General features: G+C 54.4%; 1 protein-coding gene across 1 annotated transcript in view; it reads right to left on the bottom strand.

Annotated features, from left to right (window-relative positions):
- Positions 1-1,668: 1,668 nt before the first annotated feature.
- Positions 1,669-14,966, bottom strand: part of GPR157 (G protein-coupled receptor 157) — a gene marked incomplete at its 5' end in the record, with an annotated part of 18,971 nt that continues 5,673 nt past the window's right edge. The window contains 3 exons of the mRNA XM_023524641.1: positions 1,669-6,242; positions 6,627-6,821; positions 9,780-9,993. Coding sequence (XP_023380409.1) covers positions 6,027-6,242; positions 6,627-6,821; positions 9,780-9,993 — 625 coding nt within the window. The remainder of the gene's footprint in view (positions 6,243-6,626; positions 6,822-9,779; positions 9,994-14,966) is intronic.

Genomic DNA, 14,966 nt, shown 5'->3' with positions numbered 1-14,966 from the left:
ACCAGCTCTGTGGGGTGGGGCAGGGAGCTGAATCTTCAGTGTCACTTAGATCAAGAAAAGCGAACTGATAATACTGGCTGCTGGGGTTTATAGAACTGTGTTGTACTAAGCATCTGGTCTCATATCAGTCTCATTATCCCCATTTTAGATAAAACCAAGGCTAAGAGAGCTCACAATTATTTGCCCAGGGTGATATAAAGGGCGGAGCCTCATTGCCCACGAACCCGGTTCTTGGGCTTAACTGTTTCTCCTGATCTCTTTCCTCGGACAAGCCTGTCTGCTGCATGCGGCTTGATAAAGACATGGTTGCCTTCAGCAACATCCCTTTACTCTTCTTGGGAGATTCTGGCCCAGAAAGATATAAGCGTCAAGTAACTTTATTGTTCACACTGAGAACGTCTCGGAAACACTTGTAAACCAAACTTAATTTCAGACTGTAATAAAGAATAAAAAAGCATTTATCTGAGCAAAAAGAGCTACATACAACCCAGGAGACACTGACTCAGGTAGCACCTCGAACTGTGTTGCTCTGAGACGAAGGGGAAGCCGTCTTTTACAGAGAAAGTTCTCGCCCTAGTTCCAAATTTACGGAAATGAGGCTTCCCAAGTGTGCAGTTCTGATTGGTTGATATAGCTGCAAATGAAGATATAATGCAGATAGTTTTGATTGGATGAGGCAGGTCTCTCAGTCCATTGGTCAGAAGATTAGAACAGGGCCTCCTGCATCGGACAACATAAATGAGCAGGGCATGGTGCGAGAAGCCGAAAGTTCAGGCTGTGGTTCTTCCCTGGTGTACAGGGTACGTGAGAAGCCCCGTTAGCAAATGGCCACAGGACTCGTTTATAAAATTCGGGCCCTCGGTTGACCATGGGGAGTCCATCTCAGCGGATAAATACCTTCTCCAGTTCGTACACTCAACAGCTCTTTACTAGAAAGCATCGAGTGACATTTCACACTCAAAACTCTTTGATCTGTGAAAAAAGAGATCAAAATTCAACAGAGTAAATGTGAAAATCGAATTGGCTTTATTAAGTGATTCATGAATAGAGCAGCATCTAGCAACTAGAAGGGCACTCCAAGGGTTGCACAAAATGGAAGGTTTTTTTTACAGGAAGTAGAGTGGGGGTAAGGGCGCTATTGATAACAGAAAAAGGATTATTTTGGGGCCAGGACGTCATGGCGGAAGGGAACAGGAAGGGTTTTAATCATTTAGGTTACCTCTTCTTTCTTTGGGGTAGGGAGAGGGCCCACGTGACATGACTTTACCGGTGCTGGACCAGAAAATTCCAGACTAATTGATTAAGATTATGTTTCTGGGAGAGGCTGAAACTGCAATTAGATCAGTTTTAAGTTTACAACAAAACTGAGGGCAAGATACAGGGATTTCCCATATACCCCCTGCCCTGCCCCACGCAGAGCCTCTGCCGTCATCAACATCCCCCAGAAGAGTGGTGCATTTGCTACCTAGGACGAAGCCACACTGACACATCCGTTAAACAAAACAACTTCCGCGGCCGAAAGCTTTTCTGAAAGAAAGGGTTTACTGAGCCACATGCCAGCCAGGAAAAGACTGGGTCCCAGAACGCGCGCTCTACACCGCCAGCAGCCCGGCTAGATGGAGAAGGCAGACATGTCCTCTGTCCTGGAGCTGACAGGCTCTTCCATACATTATGTTTTGGGGAAGAAAGATGTAAGAATTTACAGTGGCTACAAATAAGGGGGGTGGGAAAAAGTAGAGGGGGGCAGTTCTATGATAGGTCTGTAAATCTGTAAGGAAGAAATATTTACTACTTTTGATTGGTTACAGACAGTAGTCTTAAAAGTTCACAAATATGCAGAATGCAGTGGCGCCTCGTGATTGGCTAACAGGTGCCTGGAGGCTGAATCAAAGCTTCAACATCCATTCAGGAATGAGAGGGGCCTTTCGTTAGCTGGCCCACAGCCATTAACCGGCCAACCACTCTTTATCTCTTTTGCTGCTCTAATTTGGAACAGCTCAGGATTTTTCTGTTGTTAATCATCATCACCCAGATGGTTACATTAGGGTTCACCCTTGGTGTCGGACGTTCTCTGGGTTTGGACAAATGTGCATTGACAAGTAGCCATCGTTATAGTATCATACAAAATGGTTTCATTGCCCTAAAAATCCCCTATACTCTAACCCCTGGCAACCACTGATCTTTTTACTGTGTCCATAGATAGTTTTGCCTTTTCCAGAACGTCATGTAGTTGGAACCATAAAGCATATAGTGTTTTCGGGTTGGCCTTCACTTAGTCATATGCATTTAAGGTTCCTCCATGTCTTTTCATGGGTTGATAGTTCACTTCTGTTGTCTGGATGGACCACAGTTTATTCATCCATTCATCTACTCAAGGACAGCTGGACTGCTTCTAAGTTTTGGCAATTATGAATAAAGCTGCAATAAACATCCATGTGCAGGTTTTTGTGTGGACATAGTTTTCAAGTTTAGGTAAATATCAAGCAGTGTGCTCGCTGGATCGAAGAGTAAGAGCATATTTAGTTTTGTAAGAAACGGTCAAACCATCTTCCAAAGCGGCAGGACCACTGTGCATCCCCGCCAGCAAAGGGTGGATCCTGCTGCTCCATGTCCTCACCAGCATTTGGTATCTCATTGTTGTTTTAACTCATAGAGCATTTTTTTTCCTGTTTTATTCAGAAATAATTGACATCTATCACTGCGTAAGTTTAAGGTGTGTAGGATGATGGTTCGATTTACATATATTGTGAAATAATTACCACAAAAGGGTTAGTGAACATTCATCATCTCACATTCATACACCGATATGTCTTTTGCCAAAATTTCCTTCCAGTCTGTGGCTTGTGTTCTCCCTCTCTTGATAATGTATTTTTTGACTTCAGAATATCCAGAAAGTGGAACAAATAAACAAGCAGCACTTTTGGGGAGCAAAGTTCCCAAGATGTAGCAGTTAAAGAAACAGCTGGGAGGCGGGGCCCCAGGGGCTGCACACAAAGCCAGGCAGCCGGCTCCATGGGCTGATTTTGGAAGGCTGCTCTCCTCAGATGACAGCCCTCGTGTCCCAGCTGTCCCTGCCCACTGGGAAGCCTGCAGCCAACATCGCGGTGGGTCATGGCGCTTTATGATCAGAGGATGCAGGAAGGACGTCAGGGTCAATGCCTGAGTGCCGAGTGCCGAGTGCGTGAGTGTCACACTCGTGAGAGTTTAGCCCTGTGCTGTGGGTCCTGGGAACCAGGACTGGGACCTGTGGATCCTCATGTGGGACAGGGCTGGGAATCTGTATTCTAAAGCCCCCAGACTCGGGAGAAGCTATACCAGCAGGGCGGCCACTTAACTAGACCACATCTGCCCACAGAGGCGGCTCCGGAGAGGCCCCCACAGCACAGGACGGTCTAAGCCACCTCGCCGCACCTCCCCGCATCACAGACGATACATTTATCGAACGCGCAAGAAGAAAAATTATTCTTTTATTTAATTTAAAATAGCAGGACTTCGGCCCTAACCTAGATGGTCAGGGTTTTCGTGACAGTTTTGCACATGCAAGAAAACCTCACGCTATGTTATTGTGCCGCCACGGGACGTTTGTAAAAACGATTTCTTTTCTAGTTGTGGACATATGAGATGCTCTGTTTGCACCCTCGGCCGGAGCCAAATATTAATCTCTATTAAAAAACAAAAACAAACAAACAAGAACAATTCAGAAGCACAAAGAGGCAGAAGTACCTGGTAAACCTGATTAAAACAGCAGGGGCCAGAGAGGGCTCTGAGCTGAGAACACACTGGAATGAGCCCCGTAGCACCTGCCTGGGCTGAGGTTGCACAGAGGGATGAGTGTGAGTAAACATTAGCAGCACGGACACGGGAGGACGTGTGAGAGGGACACGCCACTGTCCTGCTCTGATCAGAAGCAAGAGCCCCTCCTGGGCCTGCAGGATGTGACTCCGCCCCACCCCCGCTGGATGGATCTAAGAGGCAATGTTGCTGTTTTCTTTCCAGGCTGGGCCCTGGCCTTAGGTCCTGGCACTGGGACAAGCCCCTCTCCCGACCACTCGGTTTCCACCCCTGGCAATAACACATTCACCCAGCTGCAGGAGCGGGCTGGGCTGCAGAGGAGGCCACGAGATGAAAATCCTCGAGTGTGACCGTGGGGAGGTTCTTACAAAGCAGACAGACGGCACAGCACTGGCCTCCAACAAGCGGAATGAGACCGAGCGAGCCCTGGGCACACGAAGAGGCTGTCCTCTGGGCCCCTGGCGCCCTCTGCCGGCCTTTCCTGGCTCCGGCCTGTCACGGGGAACTCAGGTCTGGCCCAGAGGCCACGCCCAGCCGGCCGTCTGAGCCAAGGACTCCAGGGCAGGCCTTTTTCCAGCATCATTCCTCTGTGGCCCATATTCAACCTCAGCTGTGAATTGTTTGCTTTTTTGAAGCTTCCTGAATGTCTGCTCCACTCTAGCAGCTCACGCGAGGGTCTTGACCAGCTAAGTGCCCGTGACCTGCTGAATCATCTCTAGGGGAACCCATAAGTCCCCTCACACAGGCCACTTCTGACAGGAGGCTGCCGTACCGACACGTGGTTTTCTGTAGGGCAGCCCAGAGCTTTCTTTGACTCCTGAGGGGATGTTCACCTCTCATTTACTTTCATAAAGAAAACTTCCTTTTTTTTAAATAAAGGAAACCAAAAATGAGCGTTTTGGACCTAGTTCTGTAGATGACTTCTCTTTCTGGATTCTTTTAAAACAGGACCTGCAGTCTGGTGTGGCCTTGGTTTAATCCAGAACCTTCTCACAGGCTTGCAAAAGCGTTTCGGGTTTGCAGAGTTCTCGTGGAGCCCGAGGCAGGGCCACCTGCTGGGTCCAGGTGTCCTTTTCCTGTCCGAGGCTCCCACAGTGACCGTTACATGTCCCACTCCTAGCCAATGGCTTCTGTGGCTTCACAGAGAAACTGTTTCCTGAGGTAAGAGGAACATGTCGGTGGGAGGGCCACAGAAGACAGATACAGATGCTTATTTGAAATCCTTTTTCTCTTAAATGCAAGTAATCACCCAGTGACACCTGTGTCACATCCCTCAACCAACTGCCACACCTTCACCTTCAGAGAGGACTCAGTACTTGGACCATTCGCGAACCCTCCGGTCACCTTTCCTATAAAAACTACACTACAAAGTGAATAAGCCAGACCCGCTCCCAACTCACCCGTTTCAGTCTTCACAGGAACGGACCTGAGACAGCGGGGCGTCTGTAGGGAGTCGCTACAGTGGCCTCCTCTTGTCCTTGTCCCAGCCCTTATACTGGGGGAGGGAAGCTGGGTGTGAAGTGACTGATAGAGACAGGAGTCTGGATTCTGGCCTGTGCTCGAAACCCAAACTCAATCTACTCCAAGGGCTGGCGACCCATAGCGAGGCCTGGGGAGGTCCCAGGAGACCGGCCGCCCCGAGCAGCTGTGTCGGGCTGTGCTGGTGGCGGTCCCCAGGAAACCCTGAGGCAACCTTCAACCTGGTTAAGGTAACTGACTCTTCTGTTGACCAGCAAAGGTCTCCAGGAAGAGCCAGGCTGTGTGGGGAACCTCACCATCCCTACAAACCAGGAATCTGCTCCATGATATCTAGGTGGGGGGGGGGTGCCTCTCTTGTACCCCCCATTTTATTTAGGATGGGTACACAGCAGACCTATCTCTTCATGCTTTTCCCACAGGTATGGGTCCCTCAAATTGTAAACAGTGCTGTGTGGTCAAGAGGCCAATGACCACTGGACCACAGGGCAACCTGGCAGTGATCGCGTACTGCAGGTCTCCCCGAATCCCACTGCCGGCCCTCACGCAGACGGACACTCCGAGCGCAGCAGGACGCGGGTGCAGACGTGCAGTGTGAGGGTCTAGGAGGTAGAGCAGTTGAGGGGGTGCGGCCGCCCCCGCCGGGCTCGAGAGCTTCACCGGCAGATGGCTTTCGGTGCTCGGACGTCTCTCCTACTCCCTGTGGCCACCTGTCCAAGGGAAGCTGCACCCACGCACAGAACGAGGAAGGGCAGCGCTCAGGTGCTCGGCAGTTCGTGGGGGGTCCAGCCAGGTCCCTGAGAGTCCCCCGTCGTGGAGGGTGGGGCAGCCCTGGGCGGCCAGCCGGCCGGGCTCTCGACAGCCGGCTGGGGCGGGCAGCAGCAGCACAGCGAGAGGAGCCGCGTGCGGACCACACGGGTGCAGAGCACGAACATGATGCAGTTGGCGCCTCCCTGAAACGTGTTCCCGATCCCCTGCGCGGAGCAGAGAGAGGAGGCGTGAGTGCCAGGGCGCGAGGTGGCTCCAAGCGCTGCGGGCCCCAGAACCTTGTCCTCCGCCCCTCGGGGCTAGTCTGCGATGACCCTGATGCCGGGGCCTTTGGCAGAGCTCTGGGCAGGTCCTCACCTGCAGACCAGTCAGCTCCCTTGGGGCTACTCGCAGGAGCTGGACAGCGCCTCGACACCCCTGGCCAGCCACACTGCCCTTCCGCTCTCTCTCCAAGGCTCCCTGCCTCGGGCAGGAAGGGAGACGGCAGGGAGCCCAGGCCCTGCCCGCCTGGCGCTGGCTGGTGCATCGGGACATGGCCACGCTGCCGGGAAGCCATCTGGGGCCGGGGCGGGGAGGGCAGGGCTACTCACGTGCAGAATGACCAGCACCGGTGTCTGCACCGCTGGGGAGCCGCAGAGGGTCAGGACAAACCGCACGGTGCTCCAGACCCGGAGGCAGATGAAGATGAGCGGGATGAGGACCAGCTTCTTATCCACCATGGAGCTGTGGTGCTGAAGCCGGTGCGCCTCGGAGAGGATGGGCCGGTACTCGGAGAGCGCCTCGTGCTGCGCGGGGACCACCAGAGCAGACTGAGCGGGTGTGGCCGCCCGCGCCCCGCCCACGGGGCCGCCCCCAACACCTCCCAGGGCTGCCCGCCCCGCCCCCACCGCCCGCCGGCCGACCTCCTTCCCGGGCACCCAGCCGCGCGAGCAGGAAGCGGGGAGGCGTGCGCGGCCTCCTGCCCGGCTCCCACCTCCAGCCCAGGTCCTTCTCCTGAACTTGCATCCACTGCCTGTGCCACAGCGCCACACGGATGTCCAAGACACAGCTGAACGCGCGGCGCTCGACCGCGGCCCCCGAGCGCACTGTGCGCTCCCCACCGCGGCTCACGGACATCTGGGCGTAGTCTTCAATCCCTCTTTTTGCTACAGCTGACATCCCCTCCGCGGGCAAGTGCTGTGGGCTCTACCTTCCAGGGACCCAGAATCTGGATGTTCTGTCCTCCGCCATCGCCACCAGCGTGGTCCAAGCACCCTCCCAGCTTCTCCGGAGAGCTGCGACTGCCCCTTGCCTGCTCTCCCGTCACCCTTGCCATCCGATGCCCTCCCCACCACCGTTTTGTCCTCAGCACGGTCCCTGGAAAACCCGTCAGATGGAGCCAGTCTTCCACCCAAAGCCCTTGGCGGTGCCGCATTTCACACATTCCTTACCATGTCTTCCGCCCCGGGCGAGCTCTGGCCTCATCCCTACTGCTTCTAGCCACACAGGTCTTCTTATTTGTCCCCAGATGTGCCAGGCACACCCCACCGAAGGGCTTTGCACAAGCTGTTCCCTCCTGCAGAATGCGTTTCCCCACCCATCGACATGGCCCACCCCTCACCTCCTCTGGTCCGTGCCCCAGTGTGCCTTCTGGACAAGGCCTACCCTGACGACCCCACCCAGCCGCGAGGGCATCTCCCGCTCACTCTGTCCCCAGAGCCAGCTCTTTGCCTCGGTCTGTGTTTTCACAGCTCTTATCATCCTCCTTCCCAGATATCATTCTCCCCTGCTTATCCAGCGCACTGTTTATGGTCACCCGCCCCCTCCAGGCTCCACCCGCAGGAGGGGCTCACAGGAGGGGCTCCGCCCCAATCCCCCCACCCCCACCCCCGAAAGAAGAGCGGGCAGCACCAGCTCCGGCTTCCCTGCCCCCAAGGAATGCCTTCAGTGAGAGGAAGGGGGAGGAGGTTCCACTTCCAGATGGAGACTGAATTTGTAAAAATAGACAAAACGGCTCCTAACAAAAATGCATTTTTGAGCCCGGTCCTGTGTCGGGGACATGGAAGGCCAACGTGAGGGGAGGAGACGCGCACCCTGGCATCTCTGGGCACCCGAGCTGCTGTGACTCATCTGCTCAGGGCACCTGCCTCCTCCCCTGGGGCCTTCGGCAGCAGCCCCTTCCTTCCAGAACGGGGTGCGGCTGCGTACCAGCCAGGGCCGCTGGTCTGAACCTCTCCAGAGCAAAGCCTGCTCCAGCCCCTTGATTTTTAGCTCTCCTCCCTGCTAGAGGCAGGGAATGACTCGCGCACCATCGCCTCCCGCCCGCTGTTCTTCCATTTTTCTGGAAACGCTTTGAGAGCAGAGGACCCTTTCTCACACACAGGGCCAGGCCCCGCCTGCTCAAAACAGACACAGACGGGCTGCCCCAGGGAGGGGTCCTGGGCAGAGCCGATAGAGCTCTGGGAGTCCTCATCTGGGGGCCTGGAACCCTCCTAGGGCAGTGGAAATGAAGAGGGAGTGAGAAGGGCACCCCCACCCAGGCAGGAGGCCAACTCAAAGGCCACAAGAAGACAGAGGATCTCAGAGCAGCTGGTAAGGCTGGCTGGCGTCAATCCAGCTGAGCCAGAAGGGGCGGCAGGGAGGGTGAGAGTCAGTTCAGTTTCCGAGTAAAGAGAGAACCGGAACTCTTGACTCAGATAGGAGTATAGGGTCGGGGTCAGGTGTCACCGACAGCCACAAGGAACACCCTACAAACTCGGAAATGGCTGCTGAGCCAACTGTCTGCCTGGGAAGATGGGGACACGCTGTGCTGCAATTCCAGCCTTGAAAACTCGGGGTGCTGCCCCAGTGACCCAGCAGGGTGAGCACGGAAGTCTGTGTCTGGGGTTTCTTGCGACCCTGTCTTGCCGCTCCGGCTGCTTGCCCCATCACGGCTACTTGCACTTCCGCCTCTCAAGGGACGGCAGGACCCGCCTCTGAGTTCTCATGAGCAACGCCCACCACCAACAGCACTTTTGCATATAGTAGATGCTCAGGAAAAATGTGCTGAGTGAACCGCTGAGCAGACCACCAGATGGGTTAGCCCGAGGCTCTTTTGGGCAGCAGTTTGCCTGTGGCTAGGAGGACGCCCACACTTTACATCTGCAGAACCAGTAGTTAAGGACAAGGGACAACTGGGCCAGGTCATCAGAGAAAAACCATCCTTTCCTAGAATTTCCAGCCAGTCCAAGTGGTCAGAAGTCTCCTAGACTCCTGGCCATCTGGCCCAGCCATTGATTTATGCAAAGTCTACCATTTACGCCCTAATTCTAACCGACAAGGACAATGAGGTGAGTTCTTCGCCTCACTGACGAGAGACCCCACGGCCTCCCCTCCCAGTCCCATTCTTACTTGGAAACTGCTCACCTCTCACCCAGATTTCCCTGGAGGTTGGGCCACCACAGCGGCCTGTCCAGGAGGGGGCAGTAGAGGGCTGTGGCCGAGCACAGAGGCTGGGGTGCTGGGCGAGCCTGGGGAGTCCCCAGTTCCTCACCCACAAACGCGGGGTCACAGGACGAGGCTGTGCAGTCAGCCGGGCAGACAACCCACAGTGCATGCAGCTCAGTGCAGGGCAAACGCTCCGCCACTCCGGCCTCTCTGTCCCCTAAGGTGGCCGACTCCAACGCCAGGACACGGCAAGCGCGCATCGGGCACCATGGCCGCGCGGCGCTCGGGCGGGGGCGGGGTGGGGGGCGGACCCCTCGAGGGCCGGCGCGGGCACCTACCGCCCTGTTTATGTGCTTCCTGATGAGGAGGTAGAGCGCAGGCAGCGCGACGTAGGCCAGCAGCTCCCACAGCTTCCCGGTCAGCAGCATCCACAGCACGCGGTCCTCGGCCCCCAGGTCGATCCAGCACCAGCCCACGGACACGTCCGAGGCGTCGTAGCCGATCTTCTTTAGGGTGACAGCTGCCACGGTGATGGCCAGCGGAACCCCCCAGCTGAGGGACGAGGCACAAAGGCCACCGAGGTCAGACTCCGCCCAGCCAGCAAGGGCGAAGTGACAGAGGCTCTTCCTCTGGGAGAACCACACTGCCCCCAGTGCCTTGGAGTAAAGGGGGTGGGAGACTCAGGAACCCCCACCCCAGCGTGCTCTGCCTGATCCCTGCCAAGCCCACCCCAATGCCAAACGGCCAGCCCCCCAGTCAGCCCGGGTCTAGGGGTGCAGACGCCGGCGGCTTGGGGTTGCTTGGGTAGGGAGTTCCTGGGTCCCCGGGACCTGCAGCAGGATCTGGAAGGGGGCTGCGGCCTTGGGTGGACGTACCCCCGAGGTCCTGAGGCCTCCTTGCTCTCTGGGAAGGGGGCATAAAGCCCAGGGCCAAGCCCTTCCCAGGGCAATGAGGTACTCGTGATGATTCTAGAGCTTAATGACTAGCTCCCGAGCGCTGAGGCCCTCTCCAGTGTCCCTGCAAAGCATTTTAGATGGGTCAGGGGACACACAGACGCCGCCCAGCAGCAAGAAGGGCAGTGGAGGGCTGGCTGCCATGCCCCGGGCGGGGTCCGCGTCTCAGATTTGCCCCCGCCTGGCCTCAATGCATCAGTGTTTTTCCCCCCCGCAAAGTGGGGATGACAGCAAGGCCGACGGCACAGTATCACAGTAAGTCATTATGGAAATAAATTAGCGTATTAACTAGCATAAGTCCCGTGCACAGGACAGGGTGTGTCAGTGCTTACGACCCCCTGCAGTGCGGGCGACAGGAATGAGTGAGACCGGTGCTCTTTCGGCCCCAGGAACTGGACACCTGGGTCTGTGTCCTGGGTCAGTCACCGGGACAACGAGCAGTATCTAACCAGGGCAATGTCATCAGTAAATGTTTAGTTCAGAAGTCAGTTATGTTTTGAGAGCTTTCTGTAAGGAATATCGGCTCTTTCTGGAAGTTGAAGAACAAGGACGAGATCAGCTGCTCGTTGCCAAAACGAAGCTAGGAGAAGGGCTGTGTGTCCATAAGGTTCGAAATGCCGCAGGGCTGCGGAGGACGCAGGGTGGGGACCGCATGACACGGAGAAAGTCAACTCCCTGCCCGGGAAGGACTCACAGTACAGGACACTTTCAGAACAACCTGCCCCTCTCTCCCCTCGCCGGCTTCTGCCACAAGGGGAGTCACCTGTGCCCTCAGTGTCTGCTCCGCTGACAGTGGGGAGGCAGGAAGCAGTATGTCCTCCCTAAAGTCACAGAGGTGCACAGAAGGGGCAAAATCCCACAAAACTTAAAGGGGTATGAGAAAGGTACCCAGTTATACCCAGTAGGTTGTCCGTGTTAAATATTTCTTCTAAGCAAAGTTACTTATCTGGTAAGTTCATGCAGATTTGTGTAAAACTGTTTTGTCGTAAGAAAGGGGTGACCGCTTTAGAACTCATGCCATCCTGAGACTTTAGGACGACATGTCACAGCTGTGAGCCCATGAGGGTGAGGGCCGTGTTGCTTCACTATTCTATCATCAGGTAGGGGCAAAACAAGGGCTTGCTGAATGAATGGATGAATGAATGAATGAACAAATGAATGAACAAACGAACTCTGAGCCAAGTGACTGAGGCAGCTTTTCTCAATTCACTCCTTAAATATTCACTGCAAGCACATTATTGAAAAAGGAAGTAAAAGGCTTTAAAAATGCTCAGACTGCAACCCTGATGTTACGTGTCTTGTTTCTCATCACGTTATGGTCTACAGAGCTCCTCCAAAGGATTCTGGGAAGGGAAAAGCAGTGTGTGTCGGGACGGTCACTGTGATCCTGGAGGATGGACTGGAGGCCTCTGCTCCTTTCCCCTTTGCTCAGCATCCTGATGGCCCTTCCAGGAGACCTGGGGACCACACGGTGACAGATCACATTCTGTGACTCTAGGTGTATTCTCCCAAAGCTATGAAGTGATGTGTTTCCTCGGTGTAACTGGGAATACTCAGCCCAGTTCTGAGTCCGTGCTGGAAAACAGCCGGAGGAGACCAAAGAGGCAGAGGGCTGCGAAAGAGTTCAGAATGTGGGCTGGTCAATTAGAGTCGCTGTTTGAACTTGAGCACAGGTGGCAGCTACATTGGGGCCAGAAGCTGCTCTGGGAGATATTTAAGTGGGAGGCGGTGAGAAGCAGTGAAATCAGGGAGCGGTAGGAATGCAGTGGGAGGGACTGTCCACCATCCAGCAAAGCAGGTGTGACCAGACTCACGGCATGGACACGGGTGGCCCTGGTGTGCTGGTTACGGCTAACAACTGGGTCTCCCAAGAAACGTGTTTCTGTGCACACGTGTGTGTACGCACATACAAATTCATAAATTTTACTGAAATAAAAGGTGTGAAGCACAATTTATAAGGAATAACACACAAACGTCCTTACTATAAATTCCGCATGGCTGACCGAATCTCACAGGATGTTTTTGTTGATTTTCACCGAACTCTGGTACCGGCAGCCACTCTATGGCTGCAATTAGCAAAGGAAGGTAGTTCTGAGACCTGAATGAAATTGGTCGAAAGTTCCATTTTCCTTAACGAGTTAGAGGAAAGTGAAATAAGGGAGCCCTAAGGGACAAGATGAATGCCCCCGCTTCACGGTTTGACGGTGACGTGAGCAACTCTGTGGGATCAGGTAATAATTTTCCAACTGCCCCCTCTCATTGCCTCCCCCTGAAACGTCAGCTTCCTGCCTGCTCCAGCGTGGCTACCATCTCCGCTTAAGTTCAGAGACAAGTAACACTTTTAAGTTTAATTCTTACTCAGTAACGTAGTCACCGTCATTTTTTTAAGTCCAGATCAGTGGCCCAGCAAACTGTGGTCCTCAGGCCAAATCCAGCCCAAGGTCCGTTTTTTTAAATAAAGTTTTATTGCAACACAGCCACACTCATCTGTTTACATACCACCTGTGGCAGAGGTCAGAAATTGCAACTGAGCTCACACGGCTGAAAAGCCTGCTGACCTCTCCTGTACGCAACCAACGAAACAAGAAATCAAGCCCTGATTGGTATTGCCTGACGGTTTCCACAGCGTGAACATCCCCACCACAGCTGTTTCAAGCCTCCGGGCGCGTGGCTGGGAACAGAGCATGGCAGCACCTGCAACGGCCCCCAACAGCCTCAAGTGCACGAGCAGAGAAAAATGCAGGAAAACAATTAGGGGCATACTGAGTTTTGAGTATTTGTATGACTTCTGGGTTTTTCTTAAATATCATTTACTTGTAAGTTTGTATAATCTAATTTTTCAAAATGGTTGTATTTAACCATCAGCTCACAAAATGCCCTAAAGTTTAATGATCGGGTCTGACCACCTGGTTGCACGACATCAGCTGGACAGAGGATGCAAAGGACAGGGAGCTTAAGATGCCCCCGGTTCTGGACCTACAGAGCGAGGAGAAAGCCGGTATTTCTGACAACCTCAGATAAGCCCAGCCATTCCCGGTGTGAACCCGAAAGGCACTCCTTAAAGACACGTGTGACGTAATTTCTGCTTTGCAGAAACATACACTTCCAATTTCTGACAGGTACCACCTAACAGTTTTTAATCCCTCTCCAAAAAGAACTCATCGACCAAAAGGTAAACAAAACCAGAACGGGCGATGTAGCTTAATAAGAGCATGTGAGAAAAAGAACAAGGACTTTTGTTGATTTTGACCTAGAACCTTGTGTGTTCAGAGAGGTCACTCTGTGCCCAAATGTGGGTGGTTCAGAATGGCCAGTGAACTGTCCTGACTGTGCGGACACCTGTGACCCACATTCTAAACCTGACGTTGTGAAGTTGGCACCAGAGCCAGGCATGTAAGGAGAAGCCGGGCCTCGAGCTGTCCTCAGATGTTTAAAGACACTTGACAAGGTTCTGTCAGTGGAGAAGGGGCTAGAGAATAGGCAGGTGTCCCGCCCAATCCTAAACCCGACGGAAGCCACAGGGCCACACGCAGGGGAGGCAATGGAAGGCAGGTGCCAGGGGAGGGACACGGTAAAAGCAGGTGACTAATAAGACCCCTTCTTTCCAAATCTGTGACTCTAAGGCTGAGGAGAAGCAGGGCTGGGGGTCACCTGGGATGGAGGGAGCCTGAAGACCTCTCTGAGCAGAGCTCCCCACTTGGAGGGCCACCTACAGCTGCTTCCAGTCGGGCCCAGGCCCCAGGTCTCACTTATGTTTGCCTGGAAACTGAGGTCACAGTCTTAAGTCAGCTTCCTCCTCCTCAGAGGCTGTCTTGGGTTGAGCTGTGTCCCCCCAACCTCGGTCCACATGCTGACGTCCTAAGCCCCAGTGCCTGGGAGGTAACTGTATTTGTAGTTAGGGTCTTTAAAGAGGTGATTAAGGTAAAACGAGGTCACTAAGGAAGGATCTAATCCAGTATGACTGGTGTCCTTAAGAGGAGAGGAGGACACAGACACATCCAGAGGGATGACCGCGTGAGAACACAGGGTCTAGATGGCTGTCCACAGCCAAGGACAGTGGCCTCAGAGGAAACCAGCCCTGCTGAGCCCCGATCTCAGACTTCCAGCCTCCGGGACTGTGGGAGAATCAGTTCCTATTGTTTCGGTTTCAGCCGTCTTATCTTCGGCACTTTGTTAGGGAAGCTCCGGGACGCCAATGCGGAGGCCCCTACAAATGGGGGAGACAGGCTGGGGCAGTGGCCATATCCCAGCTCCCGGGGACCCTACCCGCAGAGGTGAAGGGCCGAGCTGGGCGGGGGTCCCTCAGCAAGCTGATGGGAGGGCAAACTGACCAGAGGCATTCAGACCCATCGCGAGGAGCTCGGCTCTCCTGGGAACTGGCGTCCTTTCTGTTTTCAAACCTCCCTTAGCGAAGAGGAACTAGAAGTACCGCAGCCAGGGGGTGAGGGAGCCTCCCCGAGCCCCTGGCATCTGTCAGAGAACCTCGAGCAGGCATCTGTTCCCAGAAGAACGGTGCTCTGGGCTTCACCCAGCTCCTCCCCAGATCTCCCCCACATGGGGGCGGGGAACACC

Source organism: Pteropus vampyrus, unplaced genomic scaffold, assembly GCF_000151845.1.
Source record: "Pteropus vampyrus isolate Shadow unplaced genomic scaffold, Pvam_2.0 Scaffold484, whole genome shotgun sequence".
NCBI classification, from domain to species: domain Eukaryota; kingdom Metazoa; phylum Chordata; class Mammalia; order Chiroptera; family Pteropodidae; genus Pteropus; species Pteropus vampyrus.
The sequence above is the reverse complement of the archived record's forward strand: the minus strand, read 5'-3'. Positions and strand labels throughout refer to the sequence as shown.